General features: G+C 44.9%; 1 protein-coding gene across 1 annotated transcript; it reads right to left on the bottom strand.

Annotated features, from left to right (window-relative positions):
- Nucleotides 1–137: 137 nt before the first annotated feature.
- LOC138633796 (beta-1,4-galactosyltransferase 3) lies at nt 138–16,882 on the bottom strand. The gene is made up of 7 exons (XM_069720248.1): nt 16,737–16,882; nt 8,842–9,891; nt 5,229–5,464; nt 3,862–4,049; nt 3,545–3,667; nt 2,909–3,013; nt 138–2,639 (listed from the first exon to the last, which is right to left on the bottom strand). Exons 2-7 carry the CDS (start codon nt 9,116–9,118, stop codon nt 2,417–2,419), a joined length of 1,152 nt encoding a protein of 383 aa, XP_069576349.1. The 5' UTR covers nt 9,119–9,891; nt 16,737–16,882; the 3' UTR covers nt 138–2,416.
- Between the last annotated feature and the right edge of the window lie 5,093 nt (nt 16,883–21,975).

Consider the following 21,975-nt stretch of genomic DNA (forward strand, 5'->3'; position numbering starts at 1 on the left):
CTTGATACCTGTGAAAAGTGCCGAACAAATAAAAATCCTCCCACCAGACACAAAAAGTATTCAGTCATGTTTCTCTTAAAAATAATAATAAAAAGACCCGAATATAAAAGTGACAAAATAAAAAGAGAAGAGATGTGTTTTCTTCTGAGTAATCAGTTTATTAATGAATGTAAGGCCACTCTGGACTGTGCAGATTTGATAAAGAGGAAATAACTGCTGAGACGGCTGTTTGATCCACATCAGAACGGAGTCGATGAAGAAACGTCAGCAGATCTTCCGTCTGTTCTCCGCCCAGCAGATTAAAATCCTGCGTGAAGCTCACGCCGTGTTTCACGTGACTTCGGATACTTCGCGCCACGCCGACCCGAAAAAACCCGACTCCTCACACGTCTCCGTCCGAACATTTTGAGAGTTCAGCGTTAAAGGAATCAAACAACAACGTCTTCGTCACATCTCTGCGTCTTTGGTTTCTGCCCGCTCAGCAGATTTAACTGAACAAAGGGTTTCTGTCTTTAATGAACACAATCACGTCTGTCGGAGGAAAGTGACGACAAGGACGAAAAAACAACAACCGTGCAGAAATGAATACGAGAAACTAAATAAAAAATAAAAACATGTTCAGGGAGAAAAAACTAAATCACAATTAAATGAAACTGGTGGATTTATTTCATTTCCACTCATTAAATGTTATCGAAGCACTCTGGATTTCTACGTTTATTATTCTGTATGTTAATGAAATGGGAGGTCTTAACATGTCGTTAAAGGTTCGGACCAATCAGCTCCAGCCTGAGGTTAGGACCGCCCACCTCATTAACATACAGACAGTAACGGTAGCTGATGTGTGGAAATCTAGAAATAAACAGTCTCTTTTCTTCTGACTGAAATGTATTTATTTTTTATTTTATTATCATTTATTTTTATATTTTGAGTTATTTTTCATCTTCCATAGGAGACGCGGGAGGACGCGGGACACGGAGTCAATAAAGATATCACCAATTCACTTCATGTTTGAAGTTAATTCGAATATTGAAAGAATAAAATGAATGAAGTGAGTTTGCCATCGGAGAGCCACAAAAAAATATTCTTCATGTTACTTAAAATAAAGTCGATTGTTTAAAGGGGGCGTTTTTTTTGTGTGGCCTGAACGCGCCTCGTTGCCGATCTGTCTCCACCCGGCAGCTCCCGACTTCTTCTTCTACTCCTTCGTTTGTTCAATGGCGGCTGGCGCCACCTTCTGGCAGGAAAACGCATCACGATCAAGTGTCCGGAAAAAAAACTACAATCAAATAAACGACAAAAAAAAAGTAAGTAACTATTTCAAAATCCCGTCCAATCCGGAGCCTTAACGATCTTCACCCGACTCCGACGTCTTCGTCCTCTCCGACACGGCTACATTAGTTGTCGGGGAAACCGTTAAAAAGGCGACTTTATGCCGTTATACTTTGAGGTCATTTTTTCAGAGAAAAAACCCGATGCGATGACATCACACTGCTGCGTTACGGTACGACATACGTGAAAGTGTGTTTACTGAATATTTTGAGATCAAACCGTTGACGTTTCTGCTCACGTATAAAAACCATAACACACATTTTGTCGTAATATTGTGTTTTTGAATTGAATCAAAGTATCGCAGATATATCGCAACTTCCTCACAGCCTTCAGAACCACGAACGAGTTCCTGCGGCCCGACGGCTCCTTTAAAGTAAATAATCAACACGCCTTTCAAAATAAAAGAGGACGGACTCCGTTTCGATGTGGATCCGAAGCTCGTCTGAACTTAACGGCAAAAACACAGAAGACAAAGTCAGTTGTCGGTTTGTTGATATGCTGAAACACGAGATGATCCGATTACTGCTCACAGGCTACGAGCTGAACCTCGGTGGGCGGAGCTACGCTTCTCCCACAGCTGATCCACCGAACTAACGGGGAGGATTCAGTCCACCGGTCGCAGCGTTTAGGGACTGCTCCTGCTGCGCTGCTCAGCGTTGTGGTTGCACCCTCGGAGATAACAAGTCTCTGCAGACAGGATATGTGCACAGGAAACCGGAAACAGGAAACAGGAAGCTCCATCGTTCAGCAGCTTCTTAAACTCACCTGGAAAATAAAAACCCTGCGTTCCTCGTCGGCGCACCGCTGCTCCGATTCAACCCAATCATCTAAATAAAGTAAGGTTCGAGTGAAAAGACAAAAAACAACAACAAAAAAAAGGTTTCTAAGGCCTCGTAAAGGTTTGGGCGGCGAGCACAGCGCCGCGGATATATAAACTCATAGAGTCCAACTGTTGGCGCCTCCCTCCGCCGGCGCTCCTCTGGAAGAACAGGCACATCGACGGGAAGCCAAAGAGGAGCGCCGTCGCTTTAAGGTTCGAGTCCCGACTGACCTCCGACCGCCGTGCAGCGCGACGCGAGGGGAGGAGCTACTTCTCCGACGGCCCCTCTTTGGGTTTTCCGGAGACCTTGGTGGGAGCTTTGGGAGGAGGAGGAGGTGTTCGGGGAGGCGGGTGGAGGCCGGCCTCCGTGCCGATGTTGACGGTGATGTTGGTGTAGAGGGGCAGGTACTCCCGGGACAGCACCTCGTACTCGGCCGTGTTCATCCCGTCCAGCTTCCAGGTCTGACGGGTCTTGGCGAGCATGTTGAACCTGCCGGTGGAGAGACGGTTAGAATTCAACCAAACACACCGGAGACACCATGGATCTGAAACTGGAGCTGACAAACAGAAGATTTTGGGGAACAGAAAATCTTGAACACCCCTGAGTGTTCCTGAGCCCATGCAGGGATTTCCATGGCTGTTTTTAAAGCAGTACCACCTGCGGGCCCAAAGATCACAGACGGCATCAAGATTTTGGGTCGAACTCTGCTTGGTTAGTTCGGTGCAGCGTGACACCGCGGAGCTCCGAGCCCGTCGTACCTCTTCGGGTTCACGTCGTTGCCTTTGTCCAGCTTGTGTTTGATCATCTTGTAACGGCCCACCTTCAGAGACGGACGAGTGATGTACATCCCCCCCAGAGACACCCTGAGGAGACAGGAAACAGGGTTTTTAGATCCGACTTGGTCACACATGGTTCATAAACTAAATAACTAAAACTACGAGTTTAATGCCGTCAACGAGTTCCAGCGGGACCTTCTGAGGTTCTGTTCTGGTTTGGACTTCTTTTCTGCTTCATAGTCTTCAAGTCAGTCAGTTTTTGGTTTTTTTGCGCTTCCTGTTTGATTTTGAAATTGTGTCCATCTTGTTTCACTTCTTGTCCTTTGTGTGATTGTTTGATTAGTTCCACCTGTCCCTCGTGGTCCTTCCCTCCCTGCTGTATTTTAGTCTGTGTGCTCAAGATCAGCATGTTTGTCTGAGTTGTATTTATACTAAAAGATGTTTTTTTTAAATAATTGATCTATTATTGATGGCAGAATCGTCAGCGTGAATAAATCAAATCACTCGCTAGCGCCACAAAGAAACGAGGGAAATAAGTCAACAGTCACGGAACTATTAATTTTTTTATAAATATTTCGATGACTATTTGTAACTCATCTCTATGGAAACGCTCCTCACCTGACCCCGATGTCGTCGTCCTCTCCGCCCCACCCCCAGTAGTTGTTGGGGAAGCCGTTCATCTTGAGGTAGTGGAGCGGCGTCAGAGCCGACACTCCTCCGAAGTACATCTTGTACGGCAGCCTAGAGAGGACAAAGATCACACACTGGTGAGGATCTCACACACACACACACACACACACACACACACACACACACACACACACACACACACACACACACACACACACACACACACACACACACACACACACACACACACACACACACACACACACACACACACAGAGCTCCCGTGACGTCCTGTGCTGACGTACTTGTATCCGAACTTGTCCATGGCGATGGCGGCGTGCTTCGGGTTGGCGTCGCACATGTACGTGTTGCGATCGTCTTCAGGAATGAGGTCCACGTCGTGGAAGAAGAGACAGTCCCAGTCCTCCTCCCGCATCGCCTCCCGGAAACCGGCGTTCATCAGCTTGGCTCGGTTGAAGGTGTAGTTTCCCGCCTGCAGAGGAAACACGATTTACGTTTATTATAAAAGAACTTCAGGAGTCCGACTGAACGAGAACAAATCGCAGAACTTTTCTCTTATTTTCAAGCAGTTTTCTGAAAAAGTTAAACATGTAATTTGGTTTGAACTGCAGTAACTCGATAAGCAGAAAGGTGCAGAAATTTCTCTGTAACTGATTGCTGGAAAATTAACCGTAAAAAATAACTGTCATCTAAACGTCCATCGAACCTTCTGACTTCACAAAACCACAATAAATACGACACCAACAAAATGTTCTGTGAACGAGTCGCTGCAGGAAATCGTTACAATACTTAAAGCAAACGTCCTGCTGTCCCGCTGCAGTAAAGTTCCTCATTAGAAACTCTGCTGAAAGTCAGCCTTTCAAAATAAAACTTTCCTTCATCAACAACAAGTCAGAGATTCTTTATCGTCTCTTCATCATCAAAACAAACCACCTGCTGGCTGACTGGAAAAAAAAAAGACATAACAGGAAGTGACAGCGATGAAGCGGCACTTTGTTTTTGTGCTAAATTATGATTTAAAAATAATTTAAAGCTCTTATTTTGAAAGCAGCTGTCTGTTTGTTCAGAAAATAAAACAAAAAGATGAGAAGTGAAATATTTCCAGATATTATCATCATCATCACAGGAACTGATTACATTCAGACTCTTTCTTCATGAGGTTGTAATTAACAAAATAAAAATCATTGACTTGCAACTTTTGTGAATTCCTGAAGGTTTACCAGAAAAGCCCTCCCCAAAAAAATATCACAACAAAAACTCCTGAAGAGGTTGATAAATTAATATCTAAGAAGTTATTAGAAAAGTGAAGCTGGAACACATTTAAAAAAAAAAAAAAAAATTAAAAAAAAAAATCCTTTTTGCTTTTTACTTTTAATTTATATAAAAAAATATTTTTTTTAAACCTCATACTTCACAACATAAAAAACCAACCTGATATCAAACACTTCCCCCTCCCACTATAAAAATAATGCTTCATATCAGACCTCGTTCTGATGTTAATTCTAAATAAAATAATAGATGAACATCCAGACAGACCAGCAGAGGGCGCTCTACATCCAGCCTGAATGACTGAGCAAACTCACTGGACTGAACAGATGAATCAGAATAAAACGGATAGGTCGGCTGTAGCTCCGCCCCCTCCGAGCTTCACCTGGTGGATGATGTAGATGCCGTAGCTGAGCTGCTGCCGCTGCAGGAAGGGGTGGAGGTAGTAGAGCAGGAACTTGAGGTGGTGCTCTCGGTGTCTGTGGGGGATGATGATGGCCGTCCGGTGCCTCGCCCCGCAGTCAGGAGGCCTGTAGCGCCCCCCGCGCACCACCAGTGGGTTCTTCTTCTGCACCTCCGCCAGGGTGAGTCCGGACGGGAAGCTGACGTGGATCGGCCCGCCTGTGAGCAGAAATCAGCTGTCGTTACCGGGGAAACCACGTGGAGCAGTGAGCCACGGGTTGAACATCACTGAGTCTGACGGGCACGATAAGTTCCCACGATAAGTTCCCACGATAAGTTCTCACGATAAGTTCCCACGATAAGTTCTCACGATAAGTTCCCACGATAAGTTCCCACGATAAGTTCTCACGATAAGTTCCCACGATAAGTTCTCACGATAAGTTCCCACGATAAGTTCTCACGATAAGTTCCCACGATAAGTTCTCACGATAAGTTCTCACGATAAGTTCCCACGATAAGTTCTCACGATAAGTTCCCACGATAAGTTCCCACGATAAGTTCCCACGATAAGTTCTCACGATAAGTTCTCACGATAAGTTCCCACGATAAGTTCTCACGATAAGTTCCCACGATAAGTTCCCACGATAAGTTCTCACGATAAGTTCCCACGATAAGTTCTCACGATAAGTTCCCACGATAAGTTCTCACGATAAGTTCTCACGATAAGTTCTCACGATAAGTTCCCACGATAAGTTCTCACGATAAGTTCCCACGATAAGTTCCCACGATAAGTTCTCACGATAAGTTCTCACGATAAGTTCCCATGATAAGTTCCCACGATAAGTTCCCATGATAAGTTCCCTAATCGTGAACGCACGCAAAAACCTCCCACTTTCCCAGCGAGATTTCCCCAATACAGGCGAGCTGCTCTTGAACGCACCCTCATTCCTGGAAAGACAAACGTTGACGGTACAAAGCTGGACATGTTGGTGATTTTTAACACATCTGACACTTAATGTTTGTTTGAATGTGAGAAGCACACTTCACTCAAATATGAAAACAAATGAAAACAAACAAACAAACAAACAAACAAACAAACAGATGGCTTCCAGTCATATTTTGGATCATTAGTGTTCGGACTGCTGATCCGTACCAACACATCCTCAACACGGATGATCGGCCAACTTTAAAGTTAAACGTGAGGATTTCATGTTTTACTTCGGGGTTTTTTATGAGTGAAAGTTGAACATATTTGATTGTAGGTCAATAAAACGATATTTTGAAGTTGAACGCGTGAAGCGTCAGAGGAGTTTGTCATGATGGAAAAATGTGGTCAGCTGACTCAACCTGTTTGGACTGTTTCGCTCCAGCTGCTTTCTGTTCACTTCCTGCTGCTCAGCAACCTCTCAACTAGCATGTAACACGCGTGTGGCAGCCACCAACACACACAAACAGGACGGAGTCATGGTCCACTTATTATCTCAACCTCCCCGAGCTCTCAGCTGTGTTTCACCGTCTTCAGCAGCTGATTAAAGGTCAACAATGACCTTTAGCCTGCATGTGAAGCGTTTAGGGGTCATCTGTAAATTTGATGGTCTACTTTTAGAGGAACATTCAACCACAGAGGATGTGTGTCGGTGCAGCCGCGGCTTGTTAAACCAGTTTCAGTGTGACTCCGGGGGTTTTCTGTTCTCTGACACCTGATCGGTTTGTCAGTAACACCCTCATGACGCGTTTTAAATTGTTCTTCTAGAAGAATGAGTACAAAGAGACCCTCCAGGTTCGGTTATCAGCAGGAGGTTGGAAGCTGCTGGTAAACACACTGAAATGACACCGAGGAGGATTCACGTTTACTGGAAATCAATGTTAACAAAATGAAAAACATCCAAAACGGAGATCCTCCGTTTCCTGACCTGAAAGCACCACGAAAATCATAACAAAACAAAAACAGCTTTTTGTCGACTCGATTTGTGTCCACATTAAAAATTTGAAAGACATCGTGTGATGTCATCGTTGGTTTGTGAACGTTATGAATCCTCCAGTTCAGATTCTGTCCGTCACCATCTTTAATAGTTCGGAGCGGTTTGGAGCAGGAAGTGACCATATTTGGACGAGTTGGGGGAGGAGCCAGCGGTGGATCTGACCGATCTGATTGGAAACCTGACGACACTACGTCCCGCCCACCGATAGCTGTAACCTGACTGCACCACAGGCCTGTCAATCAAACAGACACGCCCCCAAAAACAGGTCTTCTTGAATCTTCTTTTCTAATGAATGAGGGATTATTTTCAGATGGACCTCCAGAAAACTAAGAAGAAGGAGTGACTTTAGCTAACAACACCGAGATAACTGATGGACACATTTTATTCACTTTGGATTTGATGAGAGAAGTTGAATGGGAGTCTATGGAGCCGGAGGCTTTTTGGAGCCGACCTCTAGTGGCACTCGCTGGTATTGCAGCTGAAGACACTTCTGGATCAGAACCATTTTACAGACCTGGAAGATGATTTTGAAATATTTAAATAGTTGGTTTTTAACAAAAAAAATTGGATTAGTATGTGCAAATATTTTTCTTCTGTTCTTATGAAACAGTGGAAACTGTTATATTGGATAATAATCAAATAGTGCTTTTCTTTGAAATGCTCATCCCTCGTTCCAACCTGGAACCTTTGTGTGGAGAATCATTTTCAACTCCGCCTTTGCCCTAAATCAACTGGGATAGGCTCCGCCCCCTGTCACCCTGTTCAGGATAGAGCAGGTTTAAATGATGGATGGATATTGAAGTCTCTGTGTTGTCACAGTCACGTCTTCACTGTTGTGTGACGGGTCATCTCTCACGTCGGGGTTTGTTTACATCCGTGAGGCTGAGAAGCGACGAGTCGTCCTGCTGCGCGTCTCTGATAAAATACTTATTTTACAGTCACGATGTCGTCCTGCTAATCACAACAAATCCAGGTTAATGAGGACGACACCTCCGTTTCACATTCACTCACTTTGGTGGAACTTTTAATTAAAGTTCTGCTGCCGTTTATTTTTCTGCATGGAAACCACAGGCTGGATATAAAAGAGTTCGTAGCTTCAGGTCTGTAAAATGGTTCTGATCCAGAAGTGTCTTCAGCTGCAATACCGGCGAGTGCCACTAGAGGTCGGCTCCAAAAAGCCTCCGGCTCCATAGACTCCCATTCAACTTCTGTCATCAAATCCAAAGTGAATAAAATGTGTCCATCAGTTATCTCGGTGTTGTTAGCTAAAGTCACTCCTTCTTCTTAGTTTTCTGGAGGTCCATCTGAAAATAATCCCTCATTCATTAGAAAAGAAGATTCAAGAAGACCTGTTTTTGGGGGCGTGTCTGTTTGATTGACAGGCCTGCGGTGCAGTCAGGTTACAGCTATCGGTGGGTGGGACGTAGTATCGTCAGGTTTCCAATCAGATCGGTCAGATCCACCGCTGGCTCCTCCCCCAGCTCGTCCAAATATGGTCACTTCCTGCTCCGAACTAGCAAGATGGTGACAGACAGAATCTGAACTGGAGGATTCATAACGTTCACAAACCAACAATGACATCACTGATGGTTGTGAAGGAAGGTGTGAACTCACCTATCAGAGGGGACGTCTTGGGGCAGAAGGGGACGTCGTCTGCGTGGCCGCTTGTCTTGGACAGGTGGGACAGGTTGGCGTACACGTCCACTCCGCTGATGGGGGCCACGGTCGTGTGGTTACGGCCCGGCGGGGGGGCGGCATCCGGCTTGCGGAAGATGCGGATGAAATAGGTAACCCTCTTCTGGTACCCCTCCCTGGACAGCAGCGCCATGACGACCAGCTGGATGCCCAGGAACATGAACAGGTAGCGCCATTTGGACTGAATGCTGAGCATGGCGACGGCTCGGGGTGGGGGGGTGGTGGGGCGGGGGCGGTCTTTAGGTGTGTGATGATTGTCAGGTTCAATGAGTACGATACACAGCGTAGGTGATCTGAAGTACAGATATGAGACAGTTCCTGCAGACAGGACAGTAAAAAGGCACTTTTGGTGGGCGGAGCCTGAAGAGACCACCAATCAGAGGAAGAGTAGAACAAATACGGTGCAGCAGGAAGGAGAGTCCCGTGTCTCCTCGGTGACCGCCTCACTGCATTCCCAGCTGCAGGTCGGCAGGTGGACAGCGTCGGCGGCGGGTCCGGTCCCACATCATGGAGCTGCCCCCCCGCTGAGCTGCGACCGCCGCCCCCCCAGCTTCATCCTGCCACGGCTCAAAAAACAAACGGCAGCGTCGGTGTCTCGCGGCTCGCTTCGTCCCTTTGTGGGCTGTTTATGCTGCCGTCTGTTCCCCCTCCACTCCTCTCCTGGGGGAGGCCTCCGCAACAACAACAACCGCCATGACAAAAGGGGGAGCCGAACAGGGCCTTTACTTTACAGAGGATTACACTCACTGGCCGACTGGCTGCAGGGACGGGGGGATGTGTGTGTGGTGGGGGAGGGCGGGGGGTCTGTGTTGTGTTTGTTAGGGGGGGGGGGTTTCAGGCTGAGAGAGACAGAAATGGGGGGAGGAGGAGGGAGGGCTTTGATTCCCGCTGCTATTGTCCCATAATGATGCCACACACAGCTCGGAGACACAATCGAGGAGGACGGACAGGAAGTGGACCGGCACGGCTCTGAAAGACAACAGAAGGGGGGGGGGGGTGTTAGACCGATGGGCACTCTGCAGCTCAAAACTGTTGAAATCAGCAATTTCGTGCCGACAGCAGCGTGTTTCCTGCCAAACAAACAAAAAAAGGCTGATTGTGTTTGTTTACATGGAGACCAAAACAGCCCCCCCTACGAGTCATGAGGCCCAACACGGAGCTCCGCCTGCAGCTGGAGGGGGGGGGACTTCCTGTCTAACATGTCCTAAAAGGCAAATCAATTAGTGCTCGTTAAAACAGGCGCCTTGAAGAGCGCTAATCTCCTAATCCCATTGAACTCTGCAGGATCACGGGGAGGGGGGGGGGGGTGTTTAAAGACGTGAACAACTTTAACTCACTTTTCTTCACATCCTGAAAGCTTCCTGTTCGGGTTTAACACTCGTTTGTTCAGGCTCACGGGGATCAACAGGTGAGCTGGGTGTCGAACACGTGTGTGTGTGTGTGTGTGTGTGTGTGTGTGTGTGTGTGTGTGTGTGTGTGTGTGTGTGTGTGTGTGTGTGTGTGTGTGTGTGTGTGTGTGCAGTCGTTCTATAATAAGAGTTTAAATGTTAAAAATATGAGTCGCTCAAGGAAATCGAAGTCATTGTGAATAATTAATGTATAATTCAGGAGATCTACAAAATATTTCCAACAATTATTCCACAAAAACAACAAAAAACAAAACCATCCCTGTGATCATAAAAGCAAAAGATATTTGTTTTATAAGGTGGAGAACTATACAACATACTGGATGAAGTCCAGCTTTTACTTACAATTTCTAACGATGTTTTAGAAATCATCAAAAATCTCCTAAAGTCCGTCTTTCAAAACAAAACGAATGCGTTTCTCGTCGAGCTGTTTTTGATGGAAGTGAAGAGAAATGAAGTGGACTTTGATTTCAGAGTGAGTGGGAGCATATTTCTGTGATGGAAGATGTTTTTGTTTTTCTTCTCTGGAAGTCATTTCAGCCAGAGATCAATGAAGACGCTCGCTGCAGCTTTAACGACCCGTTTGGTTCCTTCGGGCGTCGACGTGCTCGGCACTTAGAGAACATCACGCTAATCACACGGGAAAACAAACACGCCTTCACCAACTGATGCACACGCCTGCTCCGGTGTTTGTTCGAGTTAAATCTGGTGAGCAGCGATCGTTTCTCAGGTCGCATTATATTTTCTTTTCTAACTGTGTTTTAAAATAATTGCAGGAAAAATACAAAACTTCATGAGATCCCGTTTTTAAAGGAACAGCTCTGCAGTAAATCGGCAGTTTCCCCCTCAAGGTGGCGGCGTTACTATGGCGACACCACGTGACATCGCCTCAACAGAAAACCTCCGTTCACGTCCACAGAAAAAAAAAATGCTCAAAAGTTCAGTCGCGATTTTTCTATTTGCGAGGCAGAAATGACCATATTTGGACGAGCCCATCCAATCCAATCACCACAGACCTGTCAATCAAACACAAGATGTGGATCAGACGGAGTTGATGGTTTTCATCTGCGTGTGGAGCAGATGGGAGCCCCCCCCCCCCCCCGATAGATTATGGATATGGTTTATGAAGATCACAGTTAATCCCACCGGAGGAGAATTCATCCAGAAACCGACGGTTCGAGTTTTTTCAGGATTAATACGGATGATTAAAACACGTCGGAGAAAAAAGTTTCTTTCTGAAGGGAAGAACCCGTTTATCAGCCTCTCGTTGGCATGTCAGTATCGACATGTATGTTGTCTAACATGCTCAAATAAATTATTTACACCTCATTATTTTGAATTAAAAGTTATTTACATTTACTACATTCTAAATCAAGTTTACTGGATCAGAGAAAAAAAGTTTATCATTAAAGTTAAATGTTCACAGGCTAACGTTAGCTTAGCCACGGCTTTGTCCTTCACACGGTATTTCTTTATTTTAATAATTCAGTCATGTTTTGTATTCTTCGTTGAGACTTCCTGTTGTGTTTGTTCTTTTCAAATAAAAGCACTCATTTCATTGGTTGATCTTTTTGCTGAGGTGGTGTTGGCATGGAAACAACGTACATTACGAATCGCAAGTATTTCGACGACCACATTTTGGGCCGATATTTTGATATCGTATATAATTTTTTGCCAGCAGGCTCCGCCTCTCCAGTGACTCCGTGTTGGACGAGGACGAGGACGAGGACAAGCAGCATTCTGGGGACAATATGTGCTTCATCGTCTCTCCTTCTCGTCCACATTTAGAATTTTTTAAAACATAATAAAGTCCAGCTGCTCCACCGAGAGCCACTTCCTGTTTTCTTCCCATCAGCCCTTTCTTCTTCCTCCTCCTCCTCTTCCTCTTCCTCCTCTTCCCCGTGGGGTCATTAATATGACATGTGCAGACGGTATGTCCACATGCATGCTCGTACACACATGGATGAACCCGAGACAGGGGGGAATAAAAAAAAGATGGAGGTCTATATTTAGATCGTCGTCATCTGGGTGAAGGGGGGAGGGGGGAGGGAGGAGGGGGAGGAGGGAGGAGGTAACTCACGCTTCTTAAATCCTGAAGGAGACAAACAAGATGCGTTCCTACTGAACTACATGTTTCTGATAATCTGCCTCCAACACATCCAGCAGCAGAACCGGGTCGGTTCCAGCTCGTCGGGTCCTCCGGGCCTCCGATTCCAGCTGGTTCACATCAGACCGAGGAGACGAGGAGGCCCGTCCTCACGCCAGCACGGCGCTGATCCACTAATGAAAACGGGATGCAGCGGACCGAGGTGGAGAAACAAAAGAGATTGATTTTCTAAAGTCCCTCTGAGGCCACAAACAAAACAAAAACCACCAAAGCAGCGCCGTCTGCTTCGGATGCTTCAGGACTGGAAGAAGCTCAGCGTGGCCCGGCCTCTCGGCGGCTGCAGGTTCTGACCCGCACTGATCTGGTCCTTAACGAGCGAGTTTCCTGTTAAAGCCTGCCGTCACTGAGGTCCACATCAACTCCCACATCAAAGATCTCAGTTTAAGCTTTTTTTAATTCCCGGCAGACGACACGGAGCCTTTTTATTATTATCCACCTCTCTACAGATCACGTACGTAACGACGCAGAAACACGTCTGATAACACGGCTCAGAATAAAATAACAAGAGAAGCTGCCGTTCATAAAGAGAAGATATTTAAATGTGAGTCTCTCGGCAGAAAAACCAGGAGTCCTTTCAAAATAAGAGGGGGAACAGTTGTTGTTGGTATTACGAAATTTAGGGCCAGATCGTATCTGGATGATTTTTTGGAACGTCTGAAACAAATCGAATAACATCAGTGATGTCATCAACCATCAGTGATGTCATTATCCATCAGTGATGTCATTATCCATCAGTGATGTCATCGTTGGTTTGTGAACGTTATGAATCCTCCAGTTCAGATTCTGTCCGTCACCATCTTTGCTAGTTCGGAGCGGTTTGGAGCAGGAAGTGACCATATTTGGACGAGCTGGGGGAGGAGCCAGCGGTGGATCTGACTGAACCATTTTTCAGACCCGAAAGCTACGAACACTTTTATTTACAATAATATTAATAATAAATAACCGTCCGTCCTAAAGATGTGATCTGAGGAACAAATTTGAAAAACCTGAATGAAGTGAAGTCTGTTGAATGTTGTATGAATGTGAATCTGCCACCAGAGAACAAGAACTAATCAGAGACGAAAGAAAGAAGATCTAAATGACAACGAAAGAATTTAGCAGCGAGGAGATGAATAAAAACAAAAAGCAACAGCATTGATGGTACTTCTTTTTTCTAATTTCGACCGGACTCGAGGCTGTCGGAGGGTAAAACACTGAAAACTGATGTGATTTTTTTTTTCGTGCAGTCGCATATTAATGACTTGTTTTTTTCAAATTTGATTGACTATACAAATATTCAAAACTCATTAGATCAAGCGTTTTCTTTTATCTTTTTGAACGATAGCTGACTTTACGCAGCACCGGAGCGCCGTTTGTTTGGGCCCGACCTGACGTGAGCGCCACCAGTCGCCGGGTGTTGGAGCGAGCGCTGATGTATTCAACCTCGGCTTTTTTTTTTTCTTTCTGGCAGACGTTCAGCTCTGCATCTCCACAACGACCAAACCGCCCGTTCAGAGAGAAGTCACAGTAAAGCTGACGCGGCCGTTATTTCTTCGTTCTTACAACCGTCCAGACGAGGTTTGATTCCTGACGGACAACAAAGATCTTCAGATCTTCAGAAACATCTGCAGTATTTCAAACAGCCGTTTATAGTAAACCGGTTCGACCAGATGCCGCCGGCGGGCCTTTTCTCTGAAGCACTGAAACGACGTGCAAACGTGCCCCGAGAAAAAAAGGAGGCGTCGGCACGGCAACACCTGCCAGCGTACTCGTCATGGCAACCAACCAACCCAGTCAGCCAGCCAGCCGGAGCCATTCATCACGGGTGCAGCTGGTACACGTCGCTGAGGCTGATTCTCTAGAGTCCGACTCTGCTGGGACGAAGAAGAGGAGGAGGAGGAGGAGGGAGGGGGGCCACATCATCATCATCATCATCCTCCTCCTTCCTCGTCTCGCTGCCTTTAAGCTGCTCGCGCTGTTTTTCATCTCATGATCCCAGCAACCTGCAGACTCACTTAACGACAACCACGGAGACGGAGGATCCTCCACGGGGTCTCGTAACCGCAGCAACCGCTTCCCCAGGATACAAAACAACAACAACAACACAGCAGCTCCATCCAAACACAATCACACCGAGAACAAAACTCTGAGCAAGTCTGAAGGCCGAAACTGACAACTGATGGTTTTAGTTTGGGGGAGAGAAAAAAAGACACTTTAAGCCGAAGATAACATCAAATTAAATCTAATATCTGTCGTGTTTGATTCAGGATCACAACGCCAACATAGTCTGAATCTGACCATTAAAGATTATATTATATATTTGGCTTCATGGTCTGGTAAACAGACCTGTCACCATCATTACATCATCAAACGTCCAATTTCACATCATGTTTGACCATTTTTGTTTTTATTATTATTATTATTATTATTATTATTACATTATTCATGTAAAAAATGTCTAAATTTTAAGAAAAACTCGTACAGTTCAATAAATAAAAACACCCAAAAGAATTCAACAAACTTTGCTAACAAACTCCAGTGTGGAAAAGCTTTTTTAACAAAGTACAACTTAAAAAATAAAACTCAAGTCCAAAGAAAATCGGTATGTAAATATTTAACTTTACGTTAATGTGTTGGTACTTTTATTAGTATTGGTGTATTTTAAAAGCTGGATTTGTACTTTAACTTGTACTATAGCATCTTTATTTTACTTTAGCTGTACTTGAGTATATTTATGTTGCTGTATTTGTACTTTAACTTGTCCTGAAGTATTTAGTCGACGCTGTATTTGTACTTTAACTTGTCCTGAAGTATTTAGTCTACGCTGTATTTGTACTTTAACTTGTCCTGAAGTATTTAGTCGATGCTGTATTTGTACTTTAACTTGTCCTGAAGTATTTAGTCGATGCTGTATTTGTACTTTAACTCGTCCTGAAGTATTTAGTCGACGCTGTATTTGTACTTTAACTCGTCCTGAAGTATTTAGTCGACGCTGTATTTGTACTTTAACTTGTCCTGAAGTATTTAGTCGACGCTGTATTTGTACTTTAACTTGTCCTGAAGTATTTAGTCTACGCTGTATTTGTACTTTAACTTGTCCTGAAGTATTTAGTCGATGCTGTATTTGTACTTTAACTTGTCCTGAAGTATTTAGTCGATGCTGTATTTGTACTTTAACTTGTCCTGAAGTATTTAGTCTACGCTGTATTTGTACTTTAACTTGTCCTGAAGTATTTAGTCTACGCTGTATTTGTACTTTAACTTGTCCTGAAGTATTTAGTCTACGCTGTATTTGTACTTTAACTTGTCCTGAAGTATTTAGTCTACGCTGTATTTGTACTTTAACTTGTCCTGAAGTATTTAGTCTACGCTGTATTTGTACTTTAACTTGTCCTGAAGTATTTAGTCTACGCTGTATTTGTACTTGTTCAGTGGAAGGCCGACATGTTGACAGGTAAACATCCCAACAGGTGAACAGCAGCAGCTCCATGCTGGTGTTGCAGTAAAGGAGCAGTCCGTCAGTCTGGACCCTGGGGGGGGGGGCGCCTGCGGGCCGGCTGGGCCTTTTGCTCCACCGGGGTGGGGGACGTGAGAACACCGGGAAAGAACAAACCCTGCTCCGGCCGGAAACCCCCCGAGAAGGTGGTCTGGACGTGAACCTCAGCCGTGTCTCCGGTTCTCCTTAACGGAAGTCCACCGGGACGGTTTCCGCTCACGGTAAACCGGGTTTGGTACAAAGTCCAGGTGTCATTAAACCCGGAAAAAGTTCGCTTTGTTCCGAAACACAAAACTTCTCCGGGAAACTTTAAAGTTTGAAACGGTTCGGTTCGTTGCCCAACCGTCTGTCGGCAGCACCGGAACCCATCTGATAAACTAACATATAAATATTAAACATAAACATTAAACATAAACATAAACAGCTGGTTCTGGTCACGTTGACCGGAGCGTTAAAACACCGTTCAGTTTCCCGTCGCCGTGTTTCCGTTAACGGCGTCTCTTCTCTCCGGGGATAAAACGTCCCGCCAGATTTGTCCGTTCACACGCAGATAAAAGATCTCACTTTTGATCCCGGGACAAACGGAGCCACAGCCCGGTCCTCTCCAGCTGCGACCGGACCGGAGCCGAGCCGAGCCGAGCCGAGCCGAGCTAGCCGCGGAGGGGCGACTGACGTCGGTTAGCAAGGCTAGCTAGGCTAGCGGCGGCAACGCGGAGCCTTTTTCCTCCGTGAATTAGAGAATAAACGTCGGTTGGTCGGTTCTTACCGGCCGGACTGCGTTGGTGCTCGGAGCCGCTGAACGTGTCTGCTGCTCGGCGGTGCTCCCGGTCAGAGACCTCCTCCGAGCTGCTCCGACGTGTTTGGAAGTTACTGCCGTGAGGAGGCGCAGAGAGACGCAGCCGGACTGCCCCCTCCTCCCTCCTCCCTCCTCCACGGGCAACCCCACCTCAGAGCCGGCCCCCTCCTCCCTCCTCCTCCCCCCTCCTCCTCCGACGACCTCCCTCCTCCTCCTCCAACCTCCCCCCCTCCTCCTCACTCCTCCGACCCCCCCTCCTCCGACCTCCCTCCTCCTCCGACGACCTCCCTCCTCCTCCAACCTCCCCCCCTCCTCCTCACTCCTCCGACCTCCCTCCTCCTCCTCCAACCTCCCCCTCCCCTCCTCCTCCGACCCCCCTCCTCCCTCCTCCTCCTCCGCCTCCTCCGACCTCCCTCCTCCTCCGACGACCTCCCTCCTCCTCCCGCCTCCCTCCTCCTCCGACCTCCTCCTCCTCCTCCCCCTCCGACGACCCCCTCCTCCTCCGACGACCTCCCTCCTCCTCCCCCTCCTCCTCCAACCTCCCCCCTCCTCACTCCTCCGACCCCCTATCCTCCCCCCTCCTCCCTCCTCCCCCTCCTCCTCCCTACCTCCTCTGACCTCCCTCCCCCTCCCTCCTCCTCTGACCTCCCTCCTCCCCCCTCCTCCTCCTGCTCTGACCTCCCTCCCCCTCCCTCCTCCCTCCTCCTCCTCCTCTGACCTCCCTCCCCCCTCCCTCCTCCCCCTCCCTCCTCCTCTGACCTCCCTCCTCCCCCCTCCTCCACCCACTGCTCCTTTCATCAGAGGCCATTTTTAGTGTTAATTACATTAGTAGCATCACAACGAGCATGTTAGCAGGATGACTAATGAACGTGATGTTTGGGCTTTTTTTTTAATATTCATTTTCAGACGTGATAAATTCTCTACAAAATGAGAGCTGGAAGTATTCGAGCTTTAAGTACACATACTGCCGTGTAGAAATACTCCGTAGCTGTAGACAAAAATCCTACATAAGTACAACGGTAGCAGAAGTATTCAGGTCTTTTTCCTCAATGCCAACAAATCAAATGGTCAAAAGTTGTCGTTTTGACATTTACGTTGTATTGGCTGAAACTCGAAGCCTCGTTTTTGATCCGCTCCCGTTTGCCCTGTTAAAGTTTCCAAGATTGATTCACAGATTTTGATTTAGCTCGAAAAGGAAATGATTCTCCCCTCTTTTTATTTGCACTTCTTAATGCTGGAACGGCATCTTAAGACATTTTAGTTAAAGCCTTAACTGTCTGGAACGTGTTTTCTGATTTCTTGACTATAATCATCCCAGAGATTAAAGATTCTTCTAAACACACTTTCTCATTTGTAGAACTTTTATTCTCTAAAAAAAGGACATTTTGTTGGGTTTTTTAGATCTTGTCCAGGTCTCAAACTAATATACTTGGACTAGATTATCGTAGCCAGAGGGCAGTACTAGTAGTACTAGTAGTAGTAGTATTAACAGTAGTAGTAGTAGTAGTAGTGGTATTAACAGTAGTAGTAGTAGTATTAACAGTAGTACTAGTAGTAGTAGTATTAACAGTAGTAGTAGTAGTAGTAGTAGTGGTATTAACAGTAGTAGTAGTAGTATTAACAGTAGTAGTAGTAGTAGTAGTAGTGGTATTAACAGTAGTAGTAGTAGTATTAACAGTAGTAGTAGTAGTAGTAGTGGTATTAACAGTAGTAGTAGTAGTATTAACAGTAGTAGTAGTAGTAGTAGTGGTATTAACAGTAGTAGTAGTAGTATTAACAGTAGTAGTAGTAGTAGTAGTGGTATTAACAGTAGTAGTAGTAGTATTAACAGTAGTAGTAGTAGTAGTAGTGGTATTAACAGTAGTAGTAGTAGTATTAACAGTAGTAGTAGTAGTAGTAGTAGTATTAACAGTAGTAGTAGTAGTAGTAGTATTAGTAGTAGTAGTAGTAGTAGTGGTATTAACAGTAGTAGTAGTAGTAGTAGTAGTAGTATTAACAGTAGTAGTAGTAGTAGTAGTAGTAGTAGTAGTGGTATTAACAGTAGTAGTAGTAGTATTAGTAGTAGTAGTAGTAGTAGTAGTAGTAGTAGTATTAGTAGTATTAACAGTAGTAGTAGTAGTAGTAACAGTAGTACTAGTAGTAGTAGTAGTATTAACAGTAGTAGTAGTAGTAGTAGTAGTAGTGGTATTAACAGTAGTAGTAGTAGTATTAACAGTAGTACTACTAGTAGTAGTATTAACAGTAGTAGTAGTATTAATAGTAGTAGTAGTAGTATTAACAGTAGTAGTAGTAGTAGTGGTATTAACAGTAGTAGTAGTAGTAGTAGTAGTAGTGGTATTAACAGTAGTAGTAGTAGTATTAACAGTAGTACTACTAGTAGTAGTATTAACAGTAGTAGTAGTATTAATAGTAGTAGTAGTAGTATTAACAGTAGTAGTAGTAGTAGTGGTATTAACAGTAGTAGTAGTAGTAGTATTAACAGTAGTACTAGTAGTAGTAGTAGTAGTATTAACAGTAGTAGTAGTAGTAGTAGTAGTAGTATTAACAGTAGTACTAGTAGTAGTAGTAGTAGTAGTATTAACAGTAGTAGTAGTAGTATTAACAGTAGCAGTAGTAGTAGTAGTAGTAGTAGTAGTGGTATTAACAGTAGTAGTAGTATTAACAGTAGTAGTAGTAGTATTAACAGTAGCAGCAGTAGTAGTAGTAGTAGTAGTGGTATTAACAGTAGTAGTAGTAGTATTAACAGTAGTACTAGTAGTAGTAGTAGTATTAACAGTAGTAGTAGTAGTAGTAGTAGTATTAATAGTAGTAGTATTAACAGTAGTAGTAGTAGTAGTGGTATTAACAGTAGTAGTAGTAGTATTAACAGTAGTAGTAGTAGTAGTATTAACAGTAGTATTAGTAGTAGTAGTAGTATTAACAGTAGTAGTAGTAGTAGTATTAATAGTAGTAGTATTAACAGTAGTAGTAGTAGTAGTAGTAGTGGTATTAACAGTAGTAGTATTAACAGTAGTAGTATTAATAGTAGTAGTATTAACAGTAGTAGTAGTAGTAGTAGTATTAACAGTAGTAGTAGTAGTATTAATAGTAGTAGTATTAACAGTAGTACTAGTAGTAGTAGTAGTAGTATTAACAGTAGTAGTAGTAGTATTAACAGTAGTAGTAGTAGTAGTAGTAGTAGTATTAACAGTAGTATTAATAGTAGTAGTATTAACAGTAGTAGTAGTAGTAGTAGTTTTGGGCTTGGACTGGGTCTAATGTTGAAAAACAAAAAGCAGTGAAATGCACTTTTTATTTGGTCATTTCCACAAATAAAATAAAACAACGGTTCCCCAACTTGTAAACTGTTTTAAAGAATCTGATGAACGGGTTCTGTTCCAGGTTCGACCCGTCTGAGTGGAACCAGGTGAAACTGCATGGAAAGGCCCACATTCCAAAAAGTACTGCAGTATCAGCAGGAAAGTCCTGTCTGACTGATGTGTGATTATATATATGACATCATTATTAATAGTGCAGCATCAGCGTGTTTCTATTTATTTATTTGACTATTTATTTATACAATTCAGGTTGTGTTTATTGTTTCTTCCTGGTTCTGTTTTTGTTTACTGCTCTGAGGGTGTTTTTATTGGTTTGTGTTGTGGAGCTCTTTGAGCTACAAGACATTTGCATGAAAAGTGCTGTAAAGATAAAGCCTGATTGAGTTAATGTCCAAAGGTTAGAAAAATACAGAGATAAAAACTGAACTGTAAAAACATCCGAGTCATAAACAAGCGAGCTCATCGTCAGGAAGAGGAAATCGTTGGCAGTTTTGTTTTTGAAGCTGAAAACTGAAAGTTAGGGAATTTTTTGAGAAATGAAACAAAGCTGGTGTTTTTCTAAAAAAAACACCACATCACAAAACACTGTTTAACAAACTGAGCAATAAATATTTAGGAATGATGTCATGTCTGGTTGTTGTGAAGTCATCGTTTGAAACTCCACATTTTAAAAGTAAACACGTCACAGATTTCACGCAGAAGAAAACTTTCCCCAGTTTGAGGTGAGTGACCTTCGTTTCCTTTGAGTTTATCTTCTGCTTTCAGAGGCTGGAGTCACTTCTCTAAACCTCAGACCTGTTCATGACATCATGAACGCTGGGTGGTGGTGTGTGTGTGTGTGGGGGGGGGGGGAGGAGAGATTAGTAATGCAGCTGTAAACAGGAAAGTCAACACTGAGATGATGTCATCACACTACGAAGACGTCCAGTCTGATGTATTGATTTGATATCGATCATATCGTCAACATATCGTGGAAGGCATCACTTTTTTTTTATTTTGGTTGTTGTTTGTTTATCTGTTCTCTAAATTTGTACACAGATGTGGTAAAAATAATAATAATAATAACAAACATCAAAAACTGCATATTTGGAAAAACGTTCTTCTATAAACTTTCTGACCACACTGATGAACATGTCAATAACTTCCCGCCTCCCTTTCCACTGAATTGTTTTTTTTCGATGGGGGCAGATGGAAGCCCCGCCCCCTCCGTACAGCCTACTTCCTCTGCGGCGCTCGGTGGCTCAGACCAGCGTGGACGCCTTGGTGTCGGTCCTGTGGCGCCGGCTCCACCCCGGACAGACGTTCGGACAGAACCACAGGCTGGACCGCATCTTTGACGGCATGTCCCACTGGCCAGAACTGGCAACCCTGCAGCTCTGTCCCTATTATTTTGACCAGGTCACCTGCCGACTTCCTGCCGGACGCCCGGTGGAGCACTCGTGGGTGACGCTGCTGTGATGTGTTAGTTGTGCTCTTCAGAGGTGACGCTCGCTGTAACCAATCATCTTCCTCCCACTTGTGGCCTGAAGGGAGAACTGCAACCTCCGGCTGCGCTGCTTCCACTCGTGGGCCGACCCGGAGACGGAGAGGCAGCGGACCGCTGGGCAGCGCCGGCCCGGAACCGGCGTCCATCTGAGCGGACTCTGTCTGCTCCGGGACCCGCACACCTCCACGAGTATCAGCAACAGGCGCTACGTCTACCTGATGTACGGCTAGACCAATAAATGGGACCGATGATGTCGTCGCTACTTTGGTTTTTCTATTATATATCGACATATATCAACAGCTCCAACAGGTCCAACACCTCCATCACCTCCAACAGCTCCAACAGGTCCATCACCTCCAACATCTCCAACAGGTCCATCACCTCCAACATCTCCATCACCTCCAAC

Source organism: Brachyistius frenatus, unplaced genomic scaffold (assembly GCF_029030835.1).
Source record: "Brachyistius frenatus isolate BFR_SWC_R1_liver_20210118 unplaced genomic scaffold, ASM2903083v1 Contig_237, whole genome shotgun sequence".
Lineage (NCBI taxonomy): Eukaryota > Metazoa > Chordata > Actinopteri > Embiotocidae > Brachyistius > Brachyistius frenatus.

Bases quoted from the DNA above. Each gene is read 5' to 3' on its own strand.
- LOC138633796 (XM_069720248.1), bottom strand. From the start codon at position 9,118: ATGCTCAGCATTCAGTCCAAATGGCGCTACCTGTTCATGTTCCTGGGC. The intron at 4,050-5,228 runs GTGAAGCTCGGA...TTTCCTCTGCAG, and splicing joins GCATCTACATCATCCACCAG to GCGGGAAACTACACCTTCAA. The intron at 2,640-2,908 runs GTACGACGGGCT...CTCCACCGGCAG, and splicing joins AACGACGTGAACCCGAAGAG to GTTCAACATGCTCGCCAAGA.